The sequence below is a fragment of the Fusarium phalaenopsidis genome (assembly GCF_050370095.1).
Source record: "Fusarium phalaenopsidis strain FUZ10S chromosome Unknown contig_32302, whole genome shotgun sequence".
NCBI classification, from domain to species: domain Eukaryota; kingdom Fungi; phylum Ascomycota; class Sordariomycetes; order Hypocreales; family Nectriaceae; genus Fusarium; species Fusarium phalaenopsidis.
In genome coordinates this window covers 5,807,175-5,822,372 of record NW_028145405.1, presented here as the reverse complement: position 1 = coordinate 5,822,372, position 15,198 = coordinate 5,807,175, and the positions used below count along the sequence as shown (strand labels likewise).

The following is a 15,198-nucleotide window of genomic DNA, read 5'->3' as shown; positions in this document are numbered from 1 at the left end:
GCAAAAACGCCTCAGAACATGCGAGATCTGTGAGGAAAGATCGGGAGAAAATGTGAGCGCAAAGAAATGGGCAGGGAGCAGCTCTTGTCGGACAAGATGGCGTAAGGTGGGGGTTTGCTGCAGATAAGCGCAACAATTGAATGAGTAGTAGCTGGCGGGATTGAACTGCTGCGGGTGTTTGCAGGCAAAGAGCTAGCTGAAAGCACCAAAAGAGAATCGCTCGGGTGCCGGGTTCGGCGAGAGAATCAACTCTGGTGATGGCGGATGTGGGCGAAGGTGTTTGTTGTTGTTGCCGTTGCTATGAGCTTTCTAGACTCATGCCCCGCCTTCTTTTCCTGCTCTAGAAAACGAGGGAAACTGCTCAAGAATTGAGTTTCTGGGGGAAACGACGAAAGCGGCGACAAGCAAAAAAAGAATATATTGTCGAGAAGCGACGAAAGCGGTCGTGTCTCAAGATGTGGGCGGGTAAGTAGAAGCGGTGGGACAAGGCGTTGCTGTCTCGTGATTTGGAAGTTTGTATGCAAAGAGGTTGGTTTTGAGAGGTTGGATTCGACCAGACCAGAGGGGAGGAGGGGGGCAAAAAGGCAATGGGAAGAGGGAGGAGCGGGAACGGATTCAAGATGAAAATAGGAATTCCCGATGCAACGTAGGACTGGGATATTGAGGGTTTGTAAGAGATAGAGGAGGGAGAAGCAGGGGGGTCGTCTTAAGATGAAGGACGATGATGGGATGAGACAGTGGACATGGGGATGGGGAAACATGAGGAAGAGCATAAAATAGAAAAGTCCCGAAAATTCCTGACGCTCGCCCTGGTGAGACATTCTTTGTCCAGAAGCCAAATTGCAGGGCCAAGCCCAAGCAAGGCAAGCGAGCAAGCAAGCAAGATCCCGATATCCCGGATGGTCTCTTGTTCTGCAGCAGCGCAGCTTGTCTTCCATGTCTGCGGTACTGTTACTCTATGGCTGGACCAATCCGAATTGCCCATGACGCCCGTCGACCCAACGACACCAGCTGAGCAGCGGTCTTCCCGGATGCGATGCGATAGGATGGGTCCTCCGCATCATGGGTGCGTGATTGCGGGATGGCGGCATCGGGTTTGGCCTGGCCTGGCATGGCCCAGCCCTAGTTAGTGTAGGTAGTCGACCCAGAAAAGCCACTGACTGTAAGCTGCCCTGGTTATTGACGTGGATGACGGCCTATTACGGGGGTTTCTGAGCTAAACTGGAACCACCTAGAGCTGAGCTCAGGTATGAGAGCTGTCTCGGTAATGTTTGATAGCTCTTCGAGCTGCCCTGATAAGCTGATTCTCTCCTCATCTCCCTTGAATAATCGGATCGTCGTCCCCCTCATGTCTCTTTCTGCAATCACATTCGTTAGATCGAACTTTCAGCAGTAGAAAGCACCATCCAACACCCGCATCCTGCAGTTGCTCGTAAAGACCTAAAATCAAGGTCGTCGTCTATCCATTGTGGGTTTGGGTCGGCCGAGAATACGAACTGACGAGGTGGGCACCACAGAATCAGTGTGGCTGTCATCGGCGGACCGCATCACCCTATTGGCCGGCGACAAGCTCCCAACGCCATAATCGGCCGATCCACAGCTATGGCCTTGCAGTGGCCCTACAGCGCTCTACAGTGGGAGGGGCCGAAGCCCGGCACTGCTGAGGATGCACATGGATCCAAAAATAGCCCGCATTCCCAAGGGCCTGATCTGACTGACGTCTGCACACCAAAATGCGAGCGTACACGAATAGAACGGGACCACTTCCCCAAAAAGATCGATCAAGAGCCGTCTGCCTCTGGAAAACACACGAGTGGTGGCTGCTTGGAGCTTGGGGCTCTGGGGTTTAGCCTCATGATGGGGACAGCTCGTTTATGTCCCGTCGTTTACAGTGCTCGAGGTGAAGCCGGCGGCAGCGATGCGAGGGGACGCCATCCCAGGTTAAGCTTACAATGTTTATGGCTTGTACAATTGAGGTGGTTGGCTTCCAATGGCCTTCGAATAGGTGCGTTGAGCGACTCTATCTAATGTAGGATGGAGGTTGGATGAGGAGGTTGAGGTTATTATGGAGTACAAAGGATGAAGTGCAGCACAACGTGGCAGGCTCATCTCCTGCCATCCAAACTTCTTCCCGTCCGTCCATCCAACCTTTTTTCATGTCGATCACAGCGGAATAAGAACCGATAACAACAAGAGTCATGCCATGCCGTGCCGTGCCATGCCCCCAAACCTAAACATACACAAGAGAAGCAGGCGGCTGGGAGCGTTGCTCGGCTAACCACGAAGAAGGGCGCCTAGCGCCTGCAAGAGCCTGCAGGACAGCTGCGCGGTGATGTGATGCCTGACGCATGGGTGGTGTTGTACTGTTCGTGTTGTGGTACCGCCCAGACCTCGTGCTAATCTATCCGGGGCAGTCCGTGCATCACGTTTTTTCTCCCGGCGGCGGTGTGCTCATGGGTGAAAGCGGGAAACATCACCGGACACGAGAAAGAGGGCCAATATTGAAAATCCTCATAAGAGCGGCGTATGATCTTGTTTACCTCGGTAAGCTAACTGCCATGATACCACGAGAATCAACCGTTGTGCTATTACAAACAAGAAATTTGAGTCTTTTCGTCCTTGCTCTCCTCCCTAGAACCATGAGTTGGGCACCATCAATATATTAAACGGCATCCATCGCGAAATAACAAATCCATCAACTTACAGCATCCCCCTCTCTTGATCTGGATATGATCGACATCCAGCCCGCGGTGGATCACGCAGAATTCCTTGCTGCAAAATGCGCCCTTGTTCTTGGGCCTCAGTGGCCCTTTACCCTCGTATTGTTTGCAGCAGCAAGGACCCTGCTCCACGTAAATATAGTAAAAAAAACAACCCCGCTTGAGGCCGAGATTCTGCGAGGCAATGCAGATGACTGACCTCTTCTGGCCTGGATGGGCCTTGTAAGTGAATGCGATTGCTCGGCGTTTTTTTTTTATCTGTGTGAGGGGAGAGGATTCTGTGGGTTGAAGGATTGGATTATTGGTCTACCCTACACAGTGACGCAAAAAATTCACAACCATTGATCTTTATTGTTTCTATAAAAAGAAACCAGCTCAACTTGCCATCTATGTCTAGAGGCTTTTACTTTTGCTTCGATTGACATGGAGATAGAGTGCCGTTAGTAGTCGGCCGACCGGCCGCAAAGATGAGCTTGTCTCCAAATACGAAACCAATGTTGTAAGTGGATAGCAGGCTCACCCAACAGAAGAGTCCCGACGTCGATAAAACACCCGACATCGTATTCCCAAGATCCCTTGCTCCAAGCTTCACCCGCAACCCGTATAGCCCATGCTCCAGTTTCAAGTCCAGGAACGCCAAACACGACGTGATTCAATCTCTACAATACGAACTCACTAAACTCAGGAACATACAACCTGACGTTCCTGCAGAAAAAGCTCCCGAGATTGCTCAGAACTGTGTTCCTGCATGTGCCAAATTACTTGATCTGCTGCTTTTCAGGGTCTGGTTCCCGGGATGGCAGGGCAAGAGGCTAGAGTTGCACATCCATCTTGGCGACACTGCCCCGGGAGGCGATGTAACGCCTGCCAGGAACCATCTTCTGTGGCACGAGGAGTGAGATGGTACCTGAATGTATGAGAATAGGCTTACGGAAGCCCTTCGAGTTCGTCTTATGTCTTGACTGCTCAGCTTGCTTCAACATACAGTCAGACCTCTCCCAGCAACTTTGCTTGGTTGGGAATATCACCAATGACGTCATCTTAGAGGAGCTCAATCTCTCAACCCATGGATTGAGAGCAATTTATACTGAGGGGATCAAAAACAAAAGGTCAACTCTGTAAGAAATATCGAGAGTAAAAGCACATCAAATTTCTCATTGATTTCGGGGCCTCTAGACCATCGGCCGCCTGGTGAGGGAGGCACAGAGGCTCGCTGCTGCTGGGAGATGCATTACACAAGCCTCGAATTGAGCCACACCTACAGCCACACTCGGCTCAAGTTTATCCGACAGGGCATCTTTTCCCCGCTCACGTGAGGGTCGCCTCCCGCCCACAATCATTTGCCAAATTCCCAAAAAATCGATCTTACCGCGCCTCCAGTCGACGACACACCATCCACATCACCACCAAGCAAATCATTCACCATGGGTAAAGTTCACGGATCTCTTGCCCGTGCCGGTACGTTGCGCCCGCCGCATCTCTTCGCGATGATGCTTTGATGATTAGAACGTCGCTGACAATAACGCAGGCAAGGTCAAGTCTCAGACTCCTAAGGTACGACGGCGCCGCGAATAATTTCCATCGATCCCGACGACTCCGATCACTAACCATCCGGTCCTACAGGTTGAGAAGCAGGAGAAGACCAAGGTCCCCAAGGGCCGTGCTCTTAAGCGCCTCAAGTACACCCGACGATTCGTCAACGTTACCATGACTGGTGGCAAGCGGAAGGTGAGCAGACTCGACAGGACTACAAGACCACGGGCGCTGACGATGCCGACAGATGAACCCCAACCCCGGCGCTTAAACGACTGGTTACCTAGGACAGGATTTGCGGTATTGGGAGGTTGGCTTGCAGAAACCGTTCACCGATGGTTGCTTCACTCAGCAATGGGAAGATGGATTAGGTCGGGTCGCACGATATAGGCTGAGCCCCTTGCACAAAATCAAAAAGGAATGGCGAAGAAGCACTACGACTCTACTCGGCGTCCGGTGTCGGTTGTCAATACAACAAACATTTGTTCGCGCCCAGACGAATTATCTGCTATGGATTGTGAATGCTACGGCGCTCCATGATGAGGAACCTCGACAGGCGGAAATGGATGATGACAGCGAACTTCGTAGACCCTGTGAACCCCGCTGCCATTTCGGCGAGTGACTCACGCCGATAACATCCATGTCAGAATGAATGCCTGAGGATGCTCTTGATGAATAGCCCCTAGTTGCCTTTGTGAATGCGACAATGCGTGCCTCAACGATCGACTAATGATGCATTTTCGATTACTGTGCAGTTCGTGATGAATTGAACCATTACGGCGCCATGTCCAGAATCACGTGATATCAATTTCATTCTCCCGCCTGAACTCTACCCGAGCTCCTCCATCACAACAGCAATAACACACCTCAACGCGTGCTCAATTCCTCCTACAGACCGACAACCCAAAATCACACCCTCAAAATGGCCGACGTGGAAATGGATGTCGACGTCGACGCGGCGTCCCCCCCGCCCCCCGCGCGCAACGAGTCCGACATGCAGACCCATGCCAAAGCCACAGCCGTCCGCTCCATCGAGGGTTGGATCATTGTCGTCACCAACGTCCACGAGGAGGCCGATGAGGAATCTCTGCAGGATATTTTTGGAGAGTACGGCGAGATCAAGAACATGCACTTGAACCTGGACCGACGAAGCGGTTACGTCAAGGTGAGCCTGCGCCAGGACACGTTGCGATGAAATGGATTGCTGATGTTGAGATGCGTCTAGGGATACGCGCTGATCGAGTACACGACCCTTGAGGAGGCACGCGCGGCCATTGACGGCGCGCACGAGACAAAGCTCCTCGAGCAGACCATCCAGGTGGACTTTGCATTCGTCCGACCCCCGCCTGGTAAGCCAGGACGCGGACGGGGCGCGGGCGGCAGGAGGACAGGCCGGAGCAGGAGTCGAAGTCCCGAGGGCAAGGAGCGCGAGGAACGCGACTGAAAGATGCTTCGAGAGCCGGAGAGACAAAGAATGCGCGGTTACGACATGCAAGGGCGCATGAACAAACAAGGCTGGAGCATCGCCGATGTGTATGACCCGTGAAGGGTCGAGAGCACGTCGGCACGTGTAATGTCTATATATGAGGTATGTTTTTACGTGACTTTTTTTACTTTGAGAGCTTCATCTAACGTGGTTTAGATCAACAAAGGATTGGACTACGTTCGCATGGCTATTGCATTCAGAATGACGGACGAAAAAAGTGCTTGGATTGTATGAGCAAGAGATGCGTCAAGAGATGCACCTTGTGCTGGCTGGTTCGCATAGCTACAGTATGTCTCGCTGGCTTGACTGGAAAATCTGGTCATGGCTACACTGATGAGGTTCTTTGGAATAGGTATTCATACTATCCGAAATGCTATTGCGAGAGGCACATCAGCCCGTCAGTTTGTATCGCTGAAGCCTGGGTTACAGGTCGTGTTTCGTTGTGCACCTCGTGGGATTATGTCCCGACCTATCCAATCTCTGAAGAAAGCCAGGAAGCAACCGATGCTTGTTGCAAATGCGAAGAATGAGAAAGAAACAAGGCAGGTTAGGGGTATGCCTTGGAGTACGCCGTCTAATGGACGCTTGTGAAGGTTTACTTGGGCTCCTTAGAATACCCAGGTAAACGACTCCTTGACGGAAAAATTCGTTGATTGCCTGTTCAGATTAGCCCCTGTCTTCGATATTGACTGTACCAACTCACCTGATATCAGCGCTCGACGCACCGATGAGCACCTTGAAGGCACCCTCCTCGGCGATCCATCCAGGAACAGTCTCGTCATAGTACCCGACAGCGTACTTGTCCAGGCTGATGGTAATATGTCTCGTCTCATCCGCTTCGAGGAACACCTTTTCAAACGCCACGAGCTCCTTCTCCGGCCTTGGCAGTCGACTCTTCTCATCATGAATATATAGCTGCACCGTTTCTGCACCGGCGCGATTGCCAATGTTTGAGATAGCGAGTGTAATGTTTATAACGCCGTCGGGTGTCAGCGTGCGTGTCGAGATCTCGGGACGGCCGTACTCGAAGGTCGTGTAGGAGAGGCCGTGGCCAAAGGGGAAGAGCGGGGTTATCTTGGCGTGGTCGTAGTGTCTGTAGCCGATGTAGAGACCTTCGCCGTAGAGGACTTTGTGGTTCTCGCCGGGCCAGGTGTGCCAGGCTGGAGTGTGTTCGATGCGCTTGGGGAAGGTTGCCTGTGGTGGTGTTAGCATGGTGTTGGGTTCAAGAGAGTAGACTTACTGGGAGTTTGCCGCTGGGGTTTTGAATGCCAAAGAGGACATCAGCGAGTGCGTTTCCTGCTTCTTGTCCTTGGTACCATCCCTGGATGATGACGGGAACATGGTCTGCCCAGGGCATATGAACCGGGCTGCCAGATTGGTTGACGACAATGGTTCGTGGGTTCGCTTTCACCACAGCCTCAATGAGCCTATCCTGACTCCCATCAACTGGCAGATCCATCGTCTGGCGATCATAACCCTCTGATTCCCACTCGGCATCCACTCCAACAACCACCACAGCCACATCCGCCGCCCGAGCCGTCTCGACCGCTTCCTGGATGTAGTTGACTCGGTCTTGTTCCTTGAATCCGATGCGACAGCCGCCGTACTTGTGCGTGATGCCAAATTGCTTCTGCTTCGAGATGGGACGGAGTTCGTTGGTCATTTCCACGCGAAGTTCGACTGCCTTGTCTGCTTCCATGTCGACGTCGACGAGGTAGTCTACCGAGCCGTCAAACATTGCCTCTCCCTCCTCAGTCCACTCCCACAGATCTAGGACCAACTGCCCGTTGACGTATAGCTTCCCAGGACCTACACTCATGAAGCTGATGGTATGTTTGCCGGTAGTCTTTGGCGTGAGGTACGTCGTAGCAATGGCAGACCACTCGGGACCAACCTGCTGGAGGGGCGCCGAATCCCACAGGAAGAGATCCGTGTTCGTCCTTCGCTGTATCACCACAGGACTACCCTCGAACTTGTCGCCCGCGAACCAGTCAATGTTGACGCCAGGCTTACCAGACTTGTCGGTGCAATAGTCGGACGCAACGGGAAGCCACTTGTGGATATAACACCCCTGAGCAAAAGTGACCTTTTTCTGAGATACCTTGCGGATGCTGTCGAGAGGAATCGTGTTGTAGTACGGGTTCAGGCTGGCACTTCCACCACCGCCGGCGATGGCTCTGTTGGCGTTTGGTCCGATGACAGCAACATTGGTTGACTTGGGACACAGCGGAAGAACGCCATCATCGTTTTTGAGGAGTGTGAGTCCTTCATGTCCAGCAGCTCGAATGAGTTCGCGCGTCTCTTTTCGATCGTCTTCTCGCTCAGGTTCCTCTGGTGACATGTCGCTTCCCTTGAGTCGTTCTATCAAAGTGAGCATGTTCTCTGCAGCTTGATCGATATCCTCCATGCTGATAAGGCCTTCGTTAGCTGCGGTGATGAGCTTGTCTAATCGCCACTTTGCTGAATAGGGGAACTCGATATCGCATCCGGCCTGTACAGATTCAACAGACGAGTTGATACCACCCCAATCCGAAACCACAGTTCTGACAACAGTTAGTATGTTCGATGAATCAAGATAGGGGCAGTTGTCAGTAACCCATCATAACCCCACTCTCCTCGCAAAATATCCTTGAGTGTATGCTTATTCAAGTCCGCGTGGACGCCGTTGATGAGATTATACGAAGACATGACGGCCCAAGGATTCGCCTCCCGGATCGCAATCTCAAACGGACGGAGGTAGAGCTCTCGGAGAGGCCTCTCAGTAATGAGCGAGTCTATCGTCAGCCTATTCGTCTCCTGCTCATTCCCGACGAAATCTATTCACCCTTAGCATGCTGAAAATGTTGATTACCAGTGTACTATTTACGCTTGATGGTTGCCGCTACGCCTCTGTCTTGTAGACCCTTGATGTATTGGGCCGCGAGCTTTCCCGTGAGGAGGGGGTCTTCGGAGAAGGACTCAAAGTTGCGGCCGCCTAGGGGGTGACGGTGCATGCAGACTGTAGGAGCAAGGAGCATCTCAGCAGATCTTGCTTTTGCTTCGAGAGCTAGGTGTTGGCCGACTTGGTAGAGGAGGTCCTTGTTCCAGGTGGCTGCGAGTGAGATGCCACATGGGAATAGGGCAGCCTGACCTATTCAGTCATTGACCATGGTGTATACTTGGTAACTGACCTTTGTGCCGCCAACAAATATCCCTCCTCTCGCTCCATTTGGTCCATCAGTCGTCTTGATAGCCGGGATGCCCTTCTCGGGTATGGCTCTTGTCCGCCAAAAGTCGGCAGCGGTAAGAAGAGAGACCTATAAAGTTTAGAATGCATAATCTGATATAGTCAACGTCCCTCCAATCATGCCTTTTCCTTCAAGCTTAGTGTCGCCAGCTTCTCCTTTGCGGCGGACCGAGTGTCCCGGAGGTGCTGGTTCTTCTGTGGGGGACTGCAGGGCGGAGAGTACTCCGTGTCAGGAGTGGAAGGGGTATTTGACTCGTTCATGTCGACAAATGTAATGGGGCTTAAAATGACAGGGAGTTTGATGTATCCAGAGCTTGATCCCCTTGTTCAAACACCCAACTGGAACTTGAAGGATGCGAGTTGAGCCTGGATAAAACAGCAACCAGTCATGTGTATTTCTACAGAAATAAGAATGCAGCCGGAGAAATAAGAGGTGGGCAACCAACTTATACAGCCGGCAGACGAGTGAGGCGTCATGAGGGATTCACAAGGTCATCCGTTTATTGCACCGACATGAGGCGAGGCAATTGGCCGAGAATCCCTCAGTAGGAAGGTACAAGATAGGCGGAATCACCTCCAACCACAGAGAGACAGGGATATGGGTTGTTTGAGGTCTTCCACGACTGAGGCTGGACCAGGCTGGGGGAGTGGGGAAAAATGCAACCGCAGCTGAGAGGCGATGCTAGTTGCAGATCGATTGGGATAGCAAACGTCCCGGTATAGACGGACCGTGAGAGCGGCCGAGCGTCGGGACGATTACGGGAGGCTCGGGGGTAGTGGGTGGTGGTGGTGAGCACTTGTCCAAGGAGAGAGGTATAAGCCGAGATTGGAAAGGAGAAGGGGTTCTTTTCTCTTGTATGCATAGCAGAGGCAAAGACTCTGTGGGCTCATAATCATCAACAGTTGCGAAATGCTAAAAAAGCCCCATTTGACAAGTAAAACTCCCATGTTTTGGGGTGAGTGAGCGCATGCCACGTTGCACAAGGCAGCGCCTTATCGGCGGTCAGCTAAGAGCGAGACATCTTTGCACTAACGAATTGGGAAAGATGCTTGCTTGGCATCGGTGCCAGAAAATAAGATGATGTTTTATTTTGTTTTCGCTTGGATAATAAAACATTCAAGCGAAGTAACTCGGCACCGAGAGACTGGGTGAAGCGTGCGTCTTGGTGTGTGTTACGACAATTACCCTATCAAGATACGAAACCCACGTAACCAGGCACCCAGCGGTTGTCGGGATCCCAGTCTAAAAGAAGGTGTGCGGCCCTTCGGCCCGGGAATTCCACCTTTGAGGTGCCCGACGGAGCCGGGGCAAGCGAGAGCCGGGGATGGGGCTCCGGGGGTTTTCTTTTTTGCTGGGGGTGCGTGTGGGGTGGCCCGGGGGTTGAGTTGAGAAATGTCGGCATCGCCGGACGGGAATGTCGACATGGCATCAGACGCTTTTTTTTTTTTTTCATTGTTGATAAGTTGTTCTTGTTCTGTGAAGATGGGTTGAGTTGTGGTTCTGTGTATGGCGTCAGTGTCACCACTAACATGACCAGGTGGTGATATTCAAACAACAGCAACCCAAGTAAGAGACAATACCATGATCCTATTAGAAATCTCCCAGATAACCATAATCTCATAGACTCGGCAGTTGCCAGAGTCGTAGCACATCCGAGCGCAGGTAGCAGCAAGAGTGGTCCTACACCTTGCCGGCCTTTGTCTCAACGGAGCGAAAAGAGACAACGTCGGCAGCTCTCCCGAACATGTAACATCCTATACGTGCGGATATATGTATGTCGGAAGAGCCAGATTGATCGACCTGCACAAAAGAAATGACCCTCGGCATGGATACGACGTCTCTTGCCTTGTCCATGTACCGAGTTGACGTGGAACCTTCGCCGAGGCACCTTCAGGGGGTGATACACTCGCATGCCGAGGCTGCAACTGAAGCTTTTCAGCTAAGCAGTTACAGATCAAACATTCGGAAGCCAATTTCACAAGTTATTACCCCTTTAGGTGTCGTGATCCACTCATCACTATCAACCATCACCCGAGTTGCATCTCAACACTGCCAAACCACCGGCATAGCCTATACCCTTATCATCCGAGAAAACGCAGCCTGAAGTAAAGACGGGCACTGAGAGTGGCCGAACGGTCAGCGTCTTCGTTCCTGACGGGGGCCAACACGGGGAAGAGAGCCGCACGACGGATGGTGCGTTGTTGTGTTGGGGCTGCGATCGGGAGGTTGCTGTAGGTGCTTGTCCAGCGCGTACTTTTTTTGCATTTTCTGCAGCACCACTGAAGTGGAGAATTAAAATGAAAGTTGATATGTGAGAATCTTCTCGCTTTTCTCTTTTACGAGGAACTTTTGTTTTTCTTGCGTTATTGAAGTTGATGGAGATGGTTGGGTTGACAAGAGACCATGTTGGACAAGAGGTTGAGTGCACCGCATCGCGATAAACACAAGATTTCTTCGACTATTGCTTATCTCTGAGATACCAATGATGGCACTAACGCAGCAAGGTATAATGCTATTGAGCGATGGAAGTTGAGAGTCAATCGCTGACACTCCCATTGCACAGCCAACTCCAACGACGCTAGAACGCCGTAAAGAATGTGGCTAAAAACGTTTCACAAACATCGGATATACACCAAAAAACGACTCATTAAAAATAGAAACATCCCGGTTGTCGGATATTACTAAAACGCCGTGTTAAAACATCAACACCAAAAGAACAAGTTCCCCTGTCAATATCTCGATCGGCGGGTCGGCGGCGTTGCTCCCCTTCCCGCTTTCGTCACCTTCCCGAGATCCGCATTTAGTTCCCGAAGCCTTGGATCGACCCGGGCCCAAAAGTTCATCGAGAAACGGGCGGGAAAGCACCTTTTCTTTCTCTTTTGCATCATCGTGCAGATGTTTGACATGAACTTGTGCCTCTTAGCTAACGGTTTTGGTGATACCTGCGTTTCCTAATCGAACCTAATACTGTTAGTTGTCACTCGCCACTTCAACACCACACGATGCCTCCGTCAGCCAGAAGCCGCTCACCCTCGGTATACTCTCTCCACGACCTCTCCCCGCGCATCACACAATCTTTATCAACATCATCATCATCCCCGCAGTCGCAGCCGGACCAAGAACCGGAGCCGCGTGGGGAAGGGTCCGCCGTCCCGCCGGCCGAATCGGCCAAGACGCCGCTCGCCAGGTTCTGGTCTTCGCAGGTGAGCTGCGAGGTTGACTTTTCAGCCGCGCGTGACCACCTCGGTATGTCTTGTCTCTGTGTAACTGGAGGAATAATATATGTCCTTCCTTGTAACAAGCACGTCAACCGTGCGGTTGATGCTCTTCGTTTCATGTGGAAGCATCCCCATTCTAGAAAACCCCCCGTCACAAGACCTTGCTCGGCTATACAACCTGGGCTATATAGAACCCTTATATAGAACGCCATCTGCTAACATGATATTCCCCCATTTAGCCAACGAGCGTACCTTTCTCGGATACCTGCGTACATCCATGATGATGTCCATGGTGGGGACCCTGGTAGCCCAGCTCTTCACAATCAACCACGAGACCAACCACGGCTCCGGTTTTGGCTACTTTGCTGCCGGGAAACCCCTGGCCATAACCTGCTACGCCTTCTCGATAGGCACTATCCTACTTGGGGCCGTTCGGAGCTGGAGACATCAGCATGCCATGTTGAGCGGCAAGGCCTTGTCAGGTGGCTTTGAGATTCACTGCCTCGGTATTTGTTCTGTTCTTGTGGGTTGAGCTTGTGATTGTTAGAGAGTAGGACTGACATGTGGTAGCTGCTGTTTGTCTTTTTTGGGTTTCTTCTGGCTATTGATGTCGTCAAGGCGGTTTCTCCCCTTCCCAAGCCAACATGAATCCAGGTTACACTGTCATGCGAGAAACGAATAGTTATGCGAGGAACGAAATACGAACCGCAGTCACTTTAGACTGATTCGTGTCTCTGGGTTTGGTTCAATATGGCCTGATGCTCAGGTAACTCGAGTATTCATCGCGCACAGTAAGTAGAGACGACAGCCTATATTATCGAAACCCAAACACGAAGACATGTGAACACAAAGACATGTAAACACAAAGACATGTAACAACTTGCATCCAGACTAACCCTCACATCAGGGCTTCTTCTCCCGCTTCTCCTTTAAGTCCTTCTTCAACTTCCTCTGTCTGGTCCTTCCACGGACCCGCGCCAGCACCGGATCATGTCGCCTGCCACTCCTGCGTGGCTGTCAGCCTGGGTGTTGTCGTCATGGGTTAGCAGAGAGTCATCATACCTATACTGGCGTTGAGTGCCACTGCCATCTATGCCGTTGGATGCTTCCAGGTGTTTAAGAGTCTTGGATGGAGGCATGGTCGGGATGTTGACATCGTACATTGATGGATCATCTTCTGGTTCAATGAGCTCGCATGGGATCAGGTCCACCATGACATAGGACGAATCAGTCATTGCTCGGCCAGCCACGGGCTGTAGTACCGGAGTACGAGGCATCGTGTCATGGTTACGGAGCCTGGCCTCATCACTTTGGGATGGATCGACATCTTCATCGTCACTGGGATGTTGCCAACTGAAAGCCCCAAGAGATGAGGTAGCAGGCTCCGAACTCAGCTGCTTAACCTGAGCAGCCGCCTTGACCGGAGTAACACCACCAGCTCGCATCTTCTCATGGCTATCCTCATACCCAAGAAACACATCCATCGGCGCCGTCACCGTAGGCGAGGATGGAAGGCTTGGCTCTGAAGGAAGCAGCGGACAGCCATCCTCCGGGCTCACCTCACGGATCGTGGTGGGAGTTTGGAGTTCATGAGGACGAATGAGGAGAAGAGGTGGCTTGGCAGAATCGAAGACGCCCTTGTCTCCCGAGTGATGAGTCTGAGGAGTGTGTCTGACAACATCAAGAGTTAGCATTCAGCTTGAAGACACTGGGTTAGGGAACGGTACCTCTCTACAGGGACAGGGCCTTCTTCAAGGCTGATGCTGCTATCCCGTCTAGCCATCTTCCTAGACCGAGGAGGCGACGGACGAGAGCCATCAATACCACAAAGAGGGTCCATGCTTGGTGGCAAAAGCTGGGGGAGAATATTGCTTGTTCTCGAAAAGAAGAAAGTGACAGGACACGGGGGCTAGTTATAGGGCCCTCTCATCATACAAGCCATGTCCCCGGACATAGACGACGCCAGGTTACCGACAGAAAGGAACCGGGGCCCTCCCTAAAAGAATCCTCCCGTCCGCGACAAGCCCACGACAGGCCCGAGCATCTGGGTCGCGCTGCGAACCATCTTCCCGTCCTGCCCCTGTCCCGTCATCTCTTTCCTCGACAAGGCAACCAAACCAATGCACCCAGGACCCAGTATACCGGGTGACCCCCCGTGTCTGTCGTGTCGGATGCATCCCCGGGCCTGTCTGCTGTGGGGGAAGCCGTCAAGCGGATGGCTTCGCCTGGTGGTTCGCCAACCCAGTCCGCCGGGTCGTGCCTACGACGGGTGATCTGCAGGAAGCGAGACACAAGAAAAAAAGCCATGCTGGCGTGGATTAGAGACAAAGAGGCTTTTTGGATTGATGACAGGCAAACTGCAAGGAGAAGAAGAAGAAAGTCCTAGCTGAGAAAGCAGAATTCAGTTATTCCCACCCTCGAGAAACTCAAATCCCATGAGCCATGTCAAATCTCCCTTGACAGACCCAGACACACACTCGTCAGACCCAGGCCAGTGGGCGGGGACACACTCGGCCAACCGTCCTGCCGGTAAAAGGGGTGGTGTGGTGTGTGCTGCAATACCCGATGGCCTGGTAAGGCACATCTCATCTTACCCACGTCGGCGGTAAAAGAGGCTGGCGATCGTCTCTCTCGCTGGCCACCGCTTTGTTTTTGTTGTGCAGGACAAAAGAACCCTGTTGGAATCAGCTGTTTTGCAGCCGAGGTTTCCTTGCTTTTTCCTCGTTATCTGTCTGGGTGTGTGTCTCGGCTTCGCGCTGCAATTTTCCTCGTGAGGATAATGGTTCCCGGCAGTTGGGTAGTCTCGGTTAAGGCTGTGCAAGCAGGGCGCTAGAGTTGCAAGGCAAACATGAATTGGCATTACGTCTATTTGGACAGAAGCAGTTAAGAATATGAAGCTGGACGAAGATCACTTCCAATTGAGCTCCAACAATGGACCGACATTCCAACAAGTATCCTGCAAAAGTCTGACAACCTGTGACAGGGCGAAACACCACCGTAAAAACCAACAATTG

The 15,198-nt window shown here is 52.1% G+C and overlaps 3 protein-coding genes across 3 annotated transcripts; 1 reads left to right on the top strand and 2 right to left on the bottom strand.

The window, feature by feature from the left end:
* Positions 1–5,175: 5,175 nt before the first annotated feature.
* LRP88_09162 (RBM8 family RNA-binding protein) lies at positions 5,176–5,697 on the top strand (the record flags this gene model as incomplete). Its single annotated transcript, XM_083245652.1, has 2 exons — positions 5,176–5,418; positions 5,479–5,697. The coding sequence occupies 2 exons, from the start codon at positions 5,176–5,178 to the stop codon at positions 5,695–5,697; spliced, it is 462 nt and encodes a 153-aa protein (XP_083100146.1).
* Positions 5,698–6,438: 741 nt separating this feature from the next.
* On the bottom strand, positions 6,439–8,756 carry LRP88_09161 (glycoside hydrolase superfamily; the record flags this gene model as incomplete). The annotated part of the gene is made up of 4 exons (XM_083245651.1): positions 6,439–6,918; positions 6,980–8,282; positions 8,336–8,555; positions 8,606–8,756. The coding sequence occupies 4 exons, from the start codon at positions 8,754–8,756 to the stop codon at positions 6,439–6,441; spliced, it is 2,154 nt and encodes a 717-aa protein (XP_083100145.1).
* Positions 8,757–13,087: 4,331 nt separating this feature from the next.
* Positions 13,088–14,024, bottom strand: LRP88_09160 (uncharacterized protein; the record flags this gene model as incomplete). The annotated part of the gene is made up of 3 exons (XM_083245650.1): positions 13,088–13,190; positions 13,247–13,855; positions 13,912–14,024. The coding sequence occupies 3 exons, from the start codon at positions 14,022–14,024 to the stop codon at positions 13,088–13,090; spliced, it is 825 nt and encodes a 274-aa protein (XP_083100144.1).
* Between the last annotated feature and the right edge of the window lie 1,174 nt (positions 14,025–15,198).